The sequence below is a fragment of the Hipposideros armiger genome, unplaced genomic scaffold (assembly GCF_001890085.2).
Source record: "Hipposideros armiger isolate ML-2016 unplaced genomic scaffold, ASM189008v1 scaffold_6, whole genome shotgun sequence".
NCBI lineage: Eukaryota > Metazoa > Chordata > Mammalia > Chiroptera > Hipposideridae > Hipposideros > Hipposideros armiger.
Window position 1 is genome coordinate 4,602,192 of NW_017731356.1, and position 11,786 is coordinate 4,613,977.

An 11,786-nucleotide genomic window follows, 5' to 3' on the forward strand; every position below is an offset into this window, starting at 1 on the left:
ACTCCGCCCCCATCCCGCCCCTCCAGGCCCCACAGAGCTGTAGCACCTCCGATCCTCCCGCGTCACTGCAGCCGCCATGCCCGGAGGTCTCCTTCTCGGGGACGAGGCTCCCAACTTCGAGGCCAATACGACCGTCGGCCGCATCCGTTTCCACGACTATCTGGGGGACTCGTAAGTGGCCACCTCGTCGCCCTGCCCTGGCCTCGGGTCGCACCCGGACTCGGGGTGCCTTCCCTGTGTCTCCTCCCTTCCGTCCTCCCAGCCGCTCAGCCCCTTCCCGCACCGGCTCCTGCACGTGCCCCCCACCGTAGGTCCCTTGCCCCACGTCGGCCACTTGATCCCATCTCACGTCCCGGCCCCCGGCGTGGCCGGACTGGCCCCGGGCGGGAAACGGGGGGAGGGGAACGGAATCGGGTCCCCGCAGGTGTCGGGAACCCCAGGCCGGTGCCGAGGGGGGTTTGTTTTGCCTGTTTAGCTCGGGTTGGTAAACTGCAAGCAGCACTGCCCAGCCGAGGCCCCGTGGGGGGCAGAGGCCGGCGGCCTCGGCAGCCGCCTCCCGGGACCGGTGCCCAGGGTCGCAGCCGCCTCCCTGCCCCCGTCCTGGAATTTGCTCCCTGGGGAAGGCGGGTGTCTAGGGCCCGAGTCGGAGGTGACACCGCTGCTGGCTCCTGGAGGCCCAGCGTGCTCTCAGAGGGTTCTGCTTGCCGCGTGGTATTTGCAGGCTGCTCGGTACAAAATGTAAAAATGTTAAACCACAGGCTAGCTGTTAGATAAGAGGCCGATAGGCTTTTTATCCAGAGCCTCCTTCAGGGGCCGGGACATGATTTGAGAACAGCTTTGGGAGGAACCCAGAACACTCTGTATATAGGTGTGTCCTTCATTCCAGAACTTGCAACACTTTGAGGGGAGGGCTTTCCGCGATGGTGCAGTTGCAGTAATCTGTTCCTGCCCGGACTGGCCCCTGAGGGTGCCGGGACACTGTACTTCTGCGCTCCGAGGTCCTTTTGTTCCCAGTACTGTGCCCCTCGCTGGCCCCTCCCCCTCGGCCTTGCTTCCAGCAAACACATGGCCTTGCTGATGAGAAACAAATTAGTGACCCATTGGCCTGGCAAGCGCACCATTATGACTAGTGGTAAATTGGCGTCGCCCTGGTTTTACACCTCCTGAATCAGCAGACTTATAGTTGCTTCATCTGAAACATTCCAGATGTGTCTAGTGACAGTCTGTGTGGATCTGGAGTTCCAGTGGCCCCACGGCCCTGTGGGCTTCTACGGCTTAACAAGTCCTCCCGGGTTTGAATCCTTTTTAGATCTAGTGTCCAGGTCTATACATCTATATGTATAGACAAAGAGAGAAGGGAGTTTATGAGATTAACGATTGGACAGGGCTGTGCAGAGAACCTGGGAGAGATTCGGTACCTTAGGTCTACCCAAGCCCTAACAGCCCCGTAAGTCCATTTTCCAGTCACTCATTAAGGGGAAAGCTCACGTTTGTGAAAGACAGGACGCCACTAGAAAAAGGATGAGCCATGGAACATTCAGACGCGGAAGGCAGGACAAGACTTCAGAAATACAGATGAAGGCCCCTCGGAATCTAGGTATTAGTATAGTCTTCAAACCCCCCCGTGGGATTTTCATATATTCCTTCCCATTTCCACCCACAATCCTCACCCCCATAAAACATAAAAATCTTACCAGAACTCTTAGGTTCTATGGCTCAAAGGTAAATATTAACATAATGCATAATTACTATCACGATAACTATAAATGCTGTCACTGTTTAAGCTCACCCTACTTTGGGGTGGGCGGAGATTGTTGTCATTTATTGGCCTCTGGATCTATCTTGATTTGATTAAAAGTGGTACCTTCTCGGGGACCCACCACTGGGAAGATGAGAGATGTATCTGTGTCTATAAGCAAATACTTTGTAAGTCTCCCTGGGGCAAGCACGGGCTATTATCCCCTGCTCCAGCCCCGAAAGCAGCCTGAGCCCTTCATATCATATAATACGTGGATTTCTGCGTAATATAATTTTTTCCAAACTCCATTCGGTATGTGATCTCAATCCAGACTGTCAACTTTTGATTCAGGTATTTTTTTGGAGAAAAAAATTAAAATAGCTTTAAATGTTACTGGAACTTATCCTACCCCTGACAGTTGGATACAACTAAGGGGGTTCGGGCTGCATTGGGTGGGTTTATTGACCCTCGTCCCTGTTTCCTGCAGCAGAAGCAGCTTCTTCACCAAACAAACCCTGTGTTTTCCTGGGGTTTTCTGGTGGGGGGTCGTTTACTAAGTAGGGCGTGTTCCCTTAAAGGAGGAAACCCTTTGTCTTTTGAAAATGAGGAAGGAAGGAAATGGGATAATGTAACTGAATTACTCTTCAGAGCAGCAGTCAGGAAGGGACAGTTAAGGGGATGGCAGGCCACAGGCAGACATTCCCAGAGACGCTCCTATTCCTAGCCAAGTGGTAAACTGGGGTTTGGCCTCTTCGAGGGAGGACGTGAAGTGGCTTAAAACGAGTTCCTTAGCATGATTCAGCAAAACGATCTCTTGACTCAAAATGGAAAGAGAACACCTTACTTTCTTAATCCATCACCCCTTTAACAAGAAACTGCCTGTTTCATTTTTCCTCAGAACTTTCAACTGAACCTTAAGCAGATCCTTTTCCATAGAATCTAAGGCCTGGATTTTACTCGTAGCTAGATTATGTATTTCAAAAGATGTATGCCCTCTTACTGCCCTTTCTAAAAACTTCCAACGTAGCACACAATCCTAAAACTATTCCCTTTTTCTTCCCAATCTTGCCATCGGGCCCGCAATCCTTTTTGTAAGAAGGTCTTTTCCTTTCCCAAAGCTCTGGGAGTTGAGTGACAGGTGTAAGTGGGTGGAAAGGGGGTACCCTTGCCTCTGCTCTGTTCTTTGTGCTTCGGGACACTTGGCAGACTTCAGAGAGGTCAGCTTGGCATCTAGACTAGATTTAGGAATGTACTAGATTAAGGTCCTGCTTTAATGTTGTATATCCATGGGAGTGAGGAAAACTGAATGTTAAATTTTTCTTTTTATTAGAGAAAGTAGTGCAGTTTCTGTCGCCAAGGAGAAGGACATGGTACCCCAAAGGTTCTTAGTGACTCAGCTTGATAGGTGCTCAGAATCTATACAAGTTTCACCTTAAGCAACAACGATTTAGGGATTAGTATTTACCTGTAGAAATCTACATTGTAGGTTGTCAGTTTGCCACCTAGTCGCTCTGAAGCAAGAAGAAAAACCGCAAATGAGAGAGGTAAAACTCTTGTTTGGTCAGGGTATAAATATTGGATGTCCTGTTTGGCAGGTTAGATCAGTAAAGCAGTTTTACAAAAAGAGTTTATATCTATTCACTTCAAAGAAGCCACATGGCAACTTTAATTTTACATTTAAATAGAGGACAGAAGCCTATTAATTTCAAATTACATAATCTGTTTATTATTGCGGTCAGGCATTTGATTGGATTCAGGGCCTATGGGGACACCCAGTTTTGGAGATGATGGTCAGGGTCTGTGTGCTTAGAAAAAAAATGTAGAAGAGGGTAAGAAGGAAAAAAGAAGTTATTTCAATAAGCTAGTTGGTTTGAGTAGCACAGTTTTTATTAGCTGAAAAGGGGTCAGAGTGGCTCTGTCGTTATTAAAAGAGGCAACGCTCTTAAATTACAGTCTTTTAAAATATTTGTCATCTTGAATTGTATATCCTTGATTGAATTGGGCTATAAACATTGGCTTTTCTGGAGGTGAGAAGATCAAAAAGCACTCCTCAACAGAAAAGTTTCAAAGTAATTGTCTTCATAAGCATTCGTTGAAAAAAGAAAGTCATTTCTAATCCAGGATTTGTGGCTTCTCATTCGTTCTATATGATGTTGGTGATAACCTCTTCATTCAGTCGTGATCTTGGTTTTCTTCAGATGGGGCATTCTCTTCTCCCATCCTCGGGACTTTACCCCGGTGTGTACCACGGAGCTTGGCAGAGCCGCGAAGCTGGCCCCAGAATTTGCCAAGAGGAACGTGAAACTGATTGCCCTTTCGATAGACAGTGTGGAAGACCATCTTGCCTGGAGCAAGGTATAGTATCTAGGGGCGTGTGCTTTGAGGCTATAGATCAAGGTGTCAGTGATAGAGCAGCTGGGGGGTGCTTTGAGGTGAAGGTACAAGTAAACTTGAGGTTCAGACTTCACTGATCATTTGGAAACCTGACCTGGGTTGTGCAGTGACCTCTGCCTTGCTCAGTGCCAGGGGCCAGTGCTCAGCCCTCATCTCCCAGCAGCATTCAGCCCAGCTGATCACGTTTTCCTGCCTTGGCTACCAGGACACCACATCGCTAAGCTGTTCCTGCTCAGGCTCAGACTTGAGTTTCGTCGCCTCCCAACTCCTAATTTACGCTGGAGTTTCCCTGGGCTCATTTCTTGGACCCCTTCTCTTTTTATCGATGCTCTTTCCCTTGGTGAGCTCATGTGCTCACGATCATATGCTGATTCCCAGTTTCTATCTCTAGGCCAGACTCCCCTGGCTCTTCCATATCGGTACAACCACTGCCTACTTGGCATCTGGCCCGGGGTGTCCTGTCATCTGAAACCTACTATGTCTAAAACTGGACATCTCTTCTTAATCCCAGGGTCTTACTCGTCTGAGCTAATGGCAATTGCATTTTTGTGGTGTAGTTGCTTAGGCCACAAGTCCAGGAATCATCCTTAATTTCCCTGGTTTCTTTCACATCATACGTCTGATCCATCAGCAAGCTTGGGTGCAGTGCCTTCAAAATATCTCCAGAACCCCATTTGGAAGACTCTTTCCCCAGGTGTCTTTGTGACCTGCCCTCACCTCTTTCAGTTTTCAACTCAAATGACATCCCTATGGCTGTCTTTGGTGTCCGCATCTAAAATTACAACCCCCTCCATGTTCTCCCTATCCCCCTCTGATTAATTTTTCTCCTTAGCATTTGTCACCATCTGAAATACTGTGCACATTGCTAATTCCATTTGTTTGTTTGTGTGTGTGTGTGTTCTTTCATCCCCACTAGAGTGGAAGCTTAGCAGGGGAGACCCCTGTTTGGCCGCTGCTGAGTCAGTGCTCGGTACTGGTGGGGCTAGATTCACGGAATGAACGAACTGAAGGAACTGTCTACTTTCAACAAAAGGATTTCCTTGGACAATAAATGGAGTGGTCTAAACTTAACTTGCGAACGTGTTAATGATTTTGCTACGGTGTGCTCCTACCTAATGATAGGTAACTCTGGAGAATGCACCTGAATAAAAGATGTAGCTCTGATGCGTCAGCCGGTGCCCATGGCTTTATCCCTTGGGCGGTTCATACCAGTTAATCCTGAGTGTCTGAGAAGAATCACGTAGAGGACAAAAGGGAAGGCCATTTCACACGGAAGAGTTGGAGGGATTTGCTCAAGGTTTCCTACTAGAAAATGATGGCATTGTGATTTGAACCTCAAACCAAAGCTCTTTTGATACTGGATGATAGAGAGCTGGAATTAGCCTGACTAGGACAGAGTAAAGCCGAAGCGTAGGTTCTTTGGTGTTTGTGGGTGTCATGTAACGCCTGTCACGCAAGTGGCAGGGTTGAGAACTGCATAGCAACAATTGAAACTACAGATGGCCAAGGAAGAGTTGATAGCCCATTAGACAATACCTTTTAAGGTATAAATGCTATGCCATCAACTCCTGTGTTGTTTTCAAGGCTCCATATAATAAATAAGACCTCATTCCAACTTTAAATCCTCTCTTCCGTACCTCTACCCAGATAAGTTCCTCATTCTCCAATCAGTAGTTTACGGTGAGACTTGCCTACGACATTTGTATTCCTATTGCTCCCTCTCCCTGGCGTGCCTTCCTAGCCCTGTGAAAATCTAACACATCCTTCAAGAGCCCAGGTAGAAGTCACACCCCTTCCTAGAAGCCTTTCCTAAGTCAGCAGTCCTACAAATGGGGATGTTAGTACATTTGCCTTTACATATTATAGTCTTGTGTTTGCTGCTACTTCACATGGGGATCACCTGACCAAATTAGAAGTTCCTTTGAACGCAGGAACGGCGTCTTACTCAGCTGTATTGCATATGTACTCATAACGCTTAGCCCACCCTGAGCGCTACAGCTCAAGTAATAAAGCTGGATTTTTTTTTTCCCCCAAAACTTCCAAGGAATGGAAGAGTAGAAATGAATGAGGCTTTACGAAGGGAGAAAGGTTAGAGAAAGGACAGAGTATATTACTGTCCTTTAGTTTCGACTTGAAATGCTTTGTTTTCGACATTGATTTCACCCTAGTGTAAATTTACCGCTGCCGTTTCACCCATACGAGATTTACGCTTAACTTGTCCTTGAAGTATGTATATTCAATTATCCACTCTTGTGCTTACTTTAAGTTTTGTGATGTTTGTTTCTTAACATCTGTCTCACAGTGGCTTCATGTCTCACTCAGGATGCTTTTGAGGCAGGGACCGGATCTATAGAATTATCTGTGCATGTGGCATTGTTTCTAGATGTGATGGATTTAAGGAAACCATTATTTCTGATGGTTTTTACAATATTGGGAACCCCAAAGGTACCTTGGATTGGGATCTAAGGCGACATTATTCAATTTTTAAAAAGTTGACTGCTGCTTCCTCAACGTAGTAAAAGCACCCTGTGTCAACTGGTGTATAGAGACTTGGGCATGCAAAGGGTCTGTGGTTGGAACTGAAACCTATACACCCCCTGTTATTCCGGTCAAGGATAACTGGGGATGAGGAACGTTCATTCATTTACGTATTAAAATTGCCTAGAGAAATTCCTGTGGTCGCGGTCCTCTTCCCTATCTTGCAGTATGGCGGCTGTTAATTGATTGAGTTCAGAGGATGCGGCTGGTTTAGATTTCTCTTTCCTGTTACCTGCACTGTAGGACATCAACGCTTACAATGGCGAGAAGCCCACCGAGAAGTTACCTTTTCCCATCATTGACGATCAGCATCGGGATCTCGCCGTCCTGCTGGGCATGCTGGACCCGGCCGAGAAGGACGAGAAGGGCATGCCTGTGACGGCGCGTGTGGTGAGTCGCGGAAATCCATTCCGTGGTCCTCATGACTGGCCAGGCTGTCTGTCCAAGTAAATGCTTCAGCCAATTAGAGGACATAGGGAGAAGAATATCCCCAATTAGGAAAAAATTGTATTGGTGGCAGTCTCATTGGTCGTCAGTAATGCCCATGCAAAACTGTCAGCTAAATTTTTAAACTGCTTAATTCATAGGTTTTGGAAATCTCCATAAAACAAGGAACTATCCTATGAAGTCACCTAGAATTGAGGAATCTTTTCTGTAGCCCTCCTGACAGCCCTCCCTCTAAACTGGTGGGTCTTGTCCTTCAGGAGGCAGCTCTGGTTTTGAGTTCTTTGTTCTGTCCATCTTCACGCGAGAACAAACTTAGTCCCTCATCTGTGAAAAGTACAACTATTTGAAGACCAATATCAACTCCCACTAGTCTTATTGTGGTGATCATACTCCCTAGTTAGCATAGTACCTCCCTGAGGCCTTTCCTGGATTCACTTTGCATATCGCTTTTTCTTGCTGGGACAACCAGAACCAAATCTAATTCCCTTCTAAGTTTAGAAAAATAATGTGGATACTATGTTGTACACCTGAAACTAATATAATATTGTGTGTCAAGTGTAATTGAAAAAAGAAAAAGAACATGGAGAAGAAAAGTATCTTGAGTCCAGCCACCCAGATTAAGTTTGGTGTATCATTCTAGATGTTTGGACATTTTTTTGTGTGTATTTTTATACCTTTGAACATTTTTAATGACTGAAGAGCTTTCTAAGGGGCTTTAATATCCAAACCACTCAAAGAACGCTTCCTATTTATGTGTCTGTGTGCTTTGCAGGTATTTATTTTTGGTCCTGATAAGAAACTGAAGCTGTCTATCCTCTACCCAGCTACCACCGGCAGGAATTTTGATGAGATTCTGAGAGTCGTTATCTCTCTCCAGCTGACAGCAGAAAAGAGGGTTGCCACCCCGGTTGACTGGAAGGTAAAGATGTTCTAAGGGCTGATACCCATCTTCCCTGGAAGGCCTGGGGACTAGTGTCTGAATGGCTGCCCTCAGGCTCTCTGTTGCTCTGTCTCTGGCATGCAATTACACTGGGAAGATTTGTCCTTATGGCTGAGTTTAAGATATGCTGAGAGGCCATTTTCAAGGTCTTTAACATTTTTATACAAAACACAAATTCCCTATATTGCTTCCCAGCTTTTAGAATTTTTGGACAAATTAATTCGATGGATTCCTTTTCCTAATAATAAGATTCTTTTAAACCTTTAACCTTTCCCTGATGGCAGAATATTTAAAACAAAACTTAGACTGGCCACTTACATCATGGCTGTAAAACGATTTGTTGTGTTAATGACATAAAGCGTTTCATTTCTCTTAAGTGTCAGTCTTTTAAACCCATATAGAATTCTCTGAATCTTGTTCATAAACTTTTAATCTCTAATATGTCTGCAGTATGTAGGACATGGATAATATCACAAAAGTATCTTAATGGTGCTTCATTTTTATTTTATTTGTTTTTTTTTAAAGATTTTATTGGGGAATTGGGGAAGGGGAACAGACAAGTTACTGTCCTTTGGTTATTCAGTCTAGTTGTGGAGGATGTCACTTCACTGGCCCCTGTTTGTATTATCATTGAGCTCTTCCCGAGTGAGGCAGATCGGTGGACGGCCGCTCACAGCAGCTCAGGCCAGCTGCCAGCTGCTACGCTGGCTGCCAGCCACTCACTATAACTCACAGCAGCCCCATGCAGCCCCCTGCACCCCATGCCATCGCCGGCGACTCACGGCAGCCCAGCTCCAGGTCGAGCTGTTCATCATCTTAGCTGTAGAGGGCAGTGTCACTGGCCCTCAATGTGGGATCCAAACTGGGGCCGTGCTGCTTAGAGCTGGCGTCCCAAGCCAGCTCTTAACCAACGTGCCACTCGGCCAGCCCTGTGCTTCATTTTAGAATATGCTAACCTGAATACCTGGTTATTTTTTTTCCAGATAGGCAAATCAACTAAAATTCTGTGTCCATTCATTGAACATGAGTTTACTGAGTCCAGTGGGCCCTGGGAGATAGCCGCGAACAGTATAAAGTCCCTCCCCTCTTAGAGCTCACATTCCAGTGGGTAGAGACCAACAATATACCAGTTTATAGTATGTTAGGCGGCAGTAAGTGACAGAATAATCAAGTGAGATGGGGAGAATGGGAGCACAGAGTGGAGGGTTGCTTTTCCAAATGGCTGTCAGTGGAGGCCTTCCTCCGAAGGGACCTTTGGGAAGGACATGATGAATGAGAGACCAACTCATGCACTTCTGTGAGGGAAGAGCCTGCAGAAGGATCAGCTGGTGCAAGCAGCTTTTCCTGAAAGCGAGCTTGGCATGTGCAAGGAATAGAAAGAAAGCCAGCACACCTGGGAACGCAGCCCAGGAGAGGGGGAGTGAGACGGGGCAGGGATAAGAACTTAGAGTGAAAATGTTAAAGGATGGTGGCAAGCCATTCCTGGGTTTAAAACAGGACTGTTTCTTGTGAAGATGGGGAAATGCGTCCCTCGGCAAATGCCAGAGATCAACTTGTAAAAAAATTCCTCAGCTGGGGAGAGAGTAAATAAGCTTGGTTCTTCTCATTCGCTCCTGTACTAGCTACTTTTCTGAAGTTAATTCTTGCCCTAGGCCTTTCCTTGAAGGTTGAATCTCACCGTTCTCAATTGTCTTTCCGTAGAATGGCGATAGCGTGATGGTCCTTCCCACCATCCCCGAAGAGGAAGCCAAGAAAATTTTCCCTAAAGGAGTCTTCACCAAAGAGCTCCCATCTGGCAAGAAATACCTGCGCTACACACCCCAGCCGTAGGTCTTCCTGAGGCATTTGTGCTGGAGCTGCTCACAGCACAGTGAGCCAGAGGGTGCCAGCTGCCACTCACGTTTCCTACGGCAATTCCATGAAAACATCCCGGTGTGATCACAGCCAAGGTCTTTAGGTTGCTACAGTACTGGCTTATTAAATGAAAATGGCACTAAAAACTCCGCGGGGTTCTCTGCTGCGTGCCTTCACCAGCATTCTGTTCTGTTCATGTATCGCAGCCCTATGCTGACTCTCTTTGAAGATCTGAGTCTCTATATTTGAGACTCAGATCTTGCTGGATCTCTGCAGAGTTTGTGAGCAACGAGGTAGACCCATTGGTAGTTGAAAAAGCCCGCTTTGCTCCATCATGGAATGACCACCCGTTTTTAGGTGTTCTAATCGAATCTCCTCTTCTGTTCTGTGTTTTGGGGGAGCAGCAGGACTTGCGGTTCAGTTTCCTCTGTAGATCTCTTAGTGTATAACCCAAGAAGTTAGTAACCCAGATATTCTTCAGTATTCAGTGTTTCGAGCACAGCTAGGGGGGACAACTTTTCAGTTCTGTACTTTTCCAGTAGATAACTAAAGTCGGAAGAAGAGGGGAAGGGGGATCTTAAACTATTTTGCTAAAAGAAAACTTCAGCAAATTTCTACCCAAAGAGGGAAGGTACAGAAAAGGCTCCATGTACCTGCCGGGAGGGGTAGCAGAGGTGTGAGCACAATGCCAGTGCCATGTACCTTTCACACAGCCCTTCCAGGCGTCGGTCTGCTCCGCTGTGATGGACGCCGAAGGGGCCCACCATGCAAGGGGGGAGGTGAGGATGACTGGAGATGTTTTATTATAGAACTGTTCTTGCTGGCAGCGTGGGTATTTTCTGAATTTTGCTTTTTGGGGATCTAGCCAATAAATCCTTTGTTAAAACTGGATCTGAGAATTCTCTTGTCACATTTTGAAGTACTCTTGTAGACTCGTGTGCTAAGGACGAGGCCCCTCGCTAGGATTGGCATGGGCACTTTTCTCAAGGACAGACAGACACATAAAAATTTTCATTTAGTGCAAACGGAGGCGCAGCTGACAAACGTGATTTCACCACGTCTCTTGGGCCCTTCATGTTACGTGCTGGGTCCTGTACTCTGCTGAGCTTGTGAGTCCTGCTACGTCGAGCTCCCCTGACCTAATGCATTAACGGGATTGCTGGGCTTAAGATTGTGAATCTTGAGGATAATGGTGCATCTGTGCTCTTCTGGAAAGAGTACGAATTACTCTGAACTCATGGTCTCTCAGACTTACCACTGTGCTTATGAGCGCTAGGTTTAAAAAGAAGTGCTCTCTTGCATGTAGCCCTATTGTTATTGAATAATGCAAAACATGATCCCTGGTGCCATGTGTTAGACAAGTCACTAAGCCCCTACTTCCTTGATTTCTCCACATGTAACATTTGGGTGACACCGAGAAGGTTGAGAAAGAAGGTGAAAATTCCGAGTTTCACAGTATCCGGGGAATGCTGGCCTGAGAGACCTACGAGGGTTGGCATCCTGCTGTCTTCCAAGTCCCAGTATATTTTGCTCTTAAAGAACTAACACTGTCTGCTCCCCTTAAAGGATGTCAGCTCCCCCATCTCTCATCACCTCCCTATGAGGTTCCTCGCTGCTCTCCTCTTCCCTTGGCTGTTCGCTGCCTTTAGTCCTTGTCGCTCTTGAAGAGTCTGACTTCACCTTTCTTTCATGGTGACAGTTCAGTCTGAATCTCCAACATTAATTATTCAAACTTGAGTCTACTGACCGAGGGAACATTTGCATTGAATTTGCAAAATCAAAATTGAATTCATCAACTTTCCCCCCAATAAACGTATTGCCTCTCTCATTACTCACTCAGGCACCCAAACCTTGATGTTTTGGCTCCATCTACAC

The 11,786-nt window shown here is 46.4% G+C and overlaps 1 protein-coding gene across 1 annotated transcript; it reads left to right on the forward strand.

Moving 5' to 3' along the window:
• Positions 1-11: 11 nt before the first annotated feature.
• On the forward strand, positions 12-10,802 carry PRDX6 (peroxiredoxin 6). Its single transcript, XM_019648145.1, has 5 exons — positions 12-171; positions 3,937-4,093; positions 6,914-7,060; positions 7,890-8,036; positions 9,759-10,802. Exons 1-5 carry the CDS (start codon positions 77-79, stop codon positions 9,885-9,887), a joined length of 675 nt encoding a protein of 224 aa, XP_019503690.1. The 5' UTR covers positions 12-76; the 3' UTR covers positions 9,888-10,802.
• The last annotated feature ends 984 nt before the right edge of the window (positions 10,803-11,786 follow it).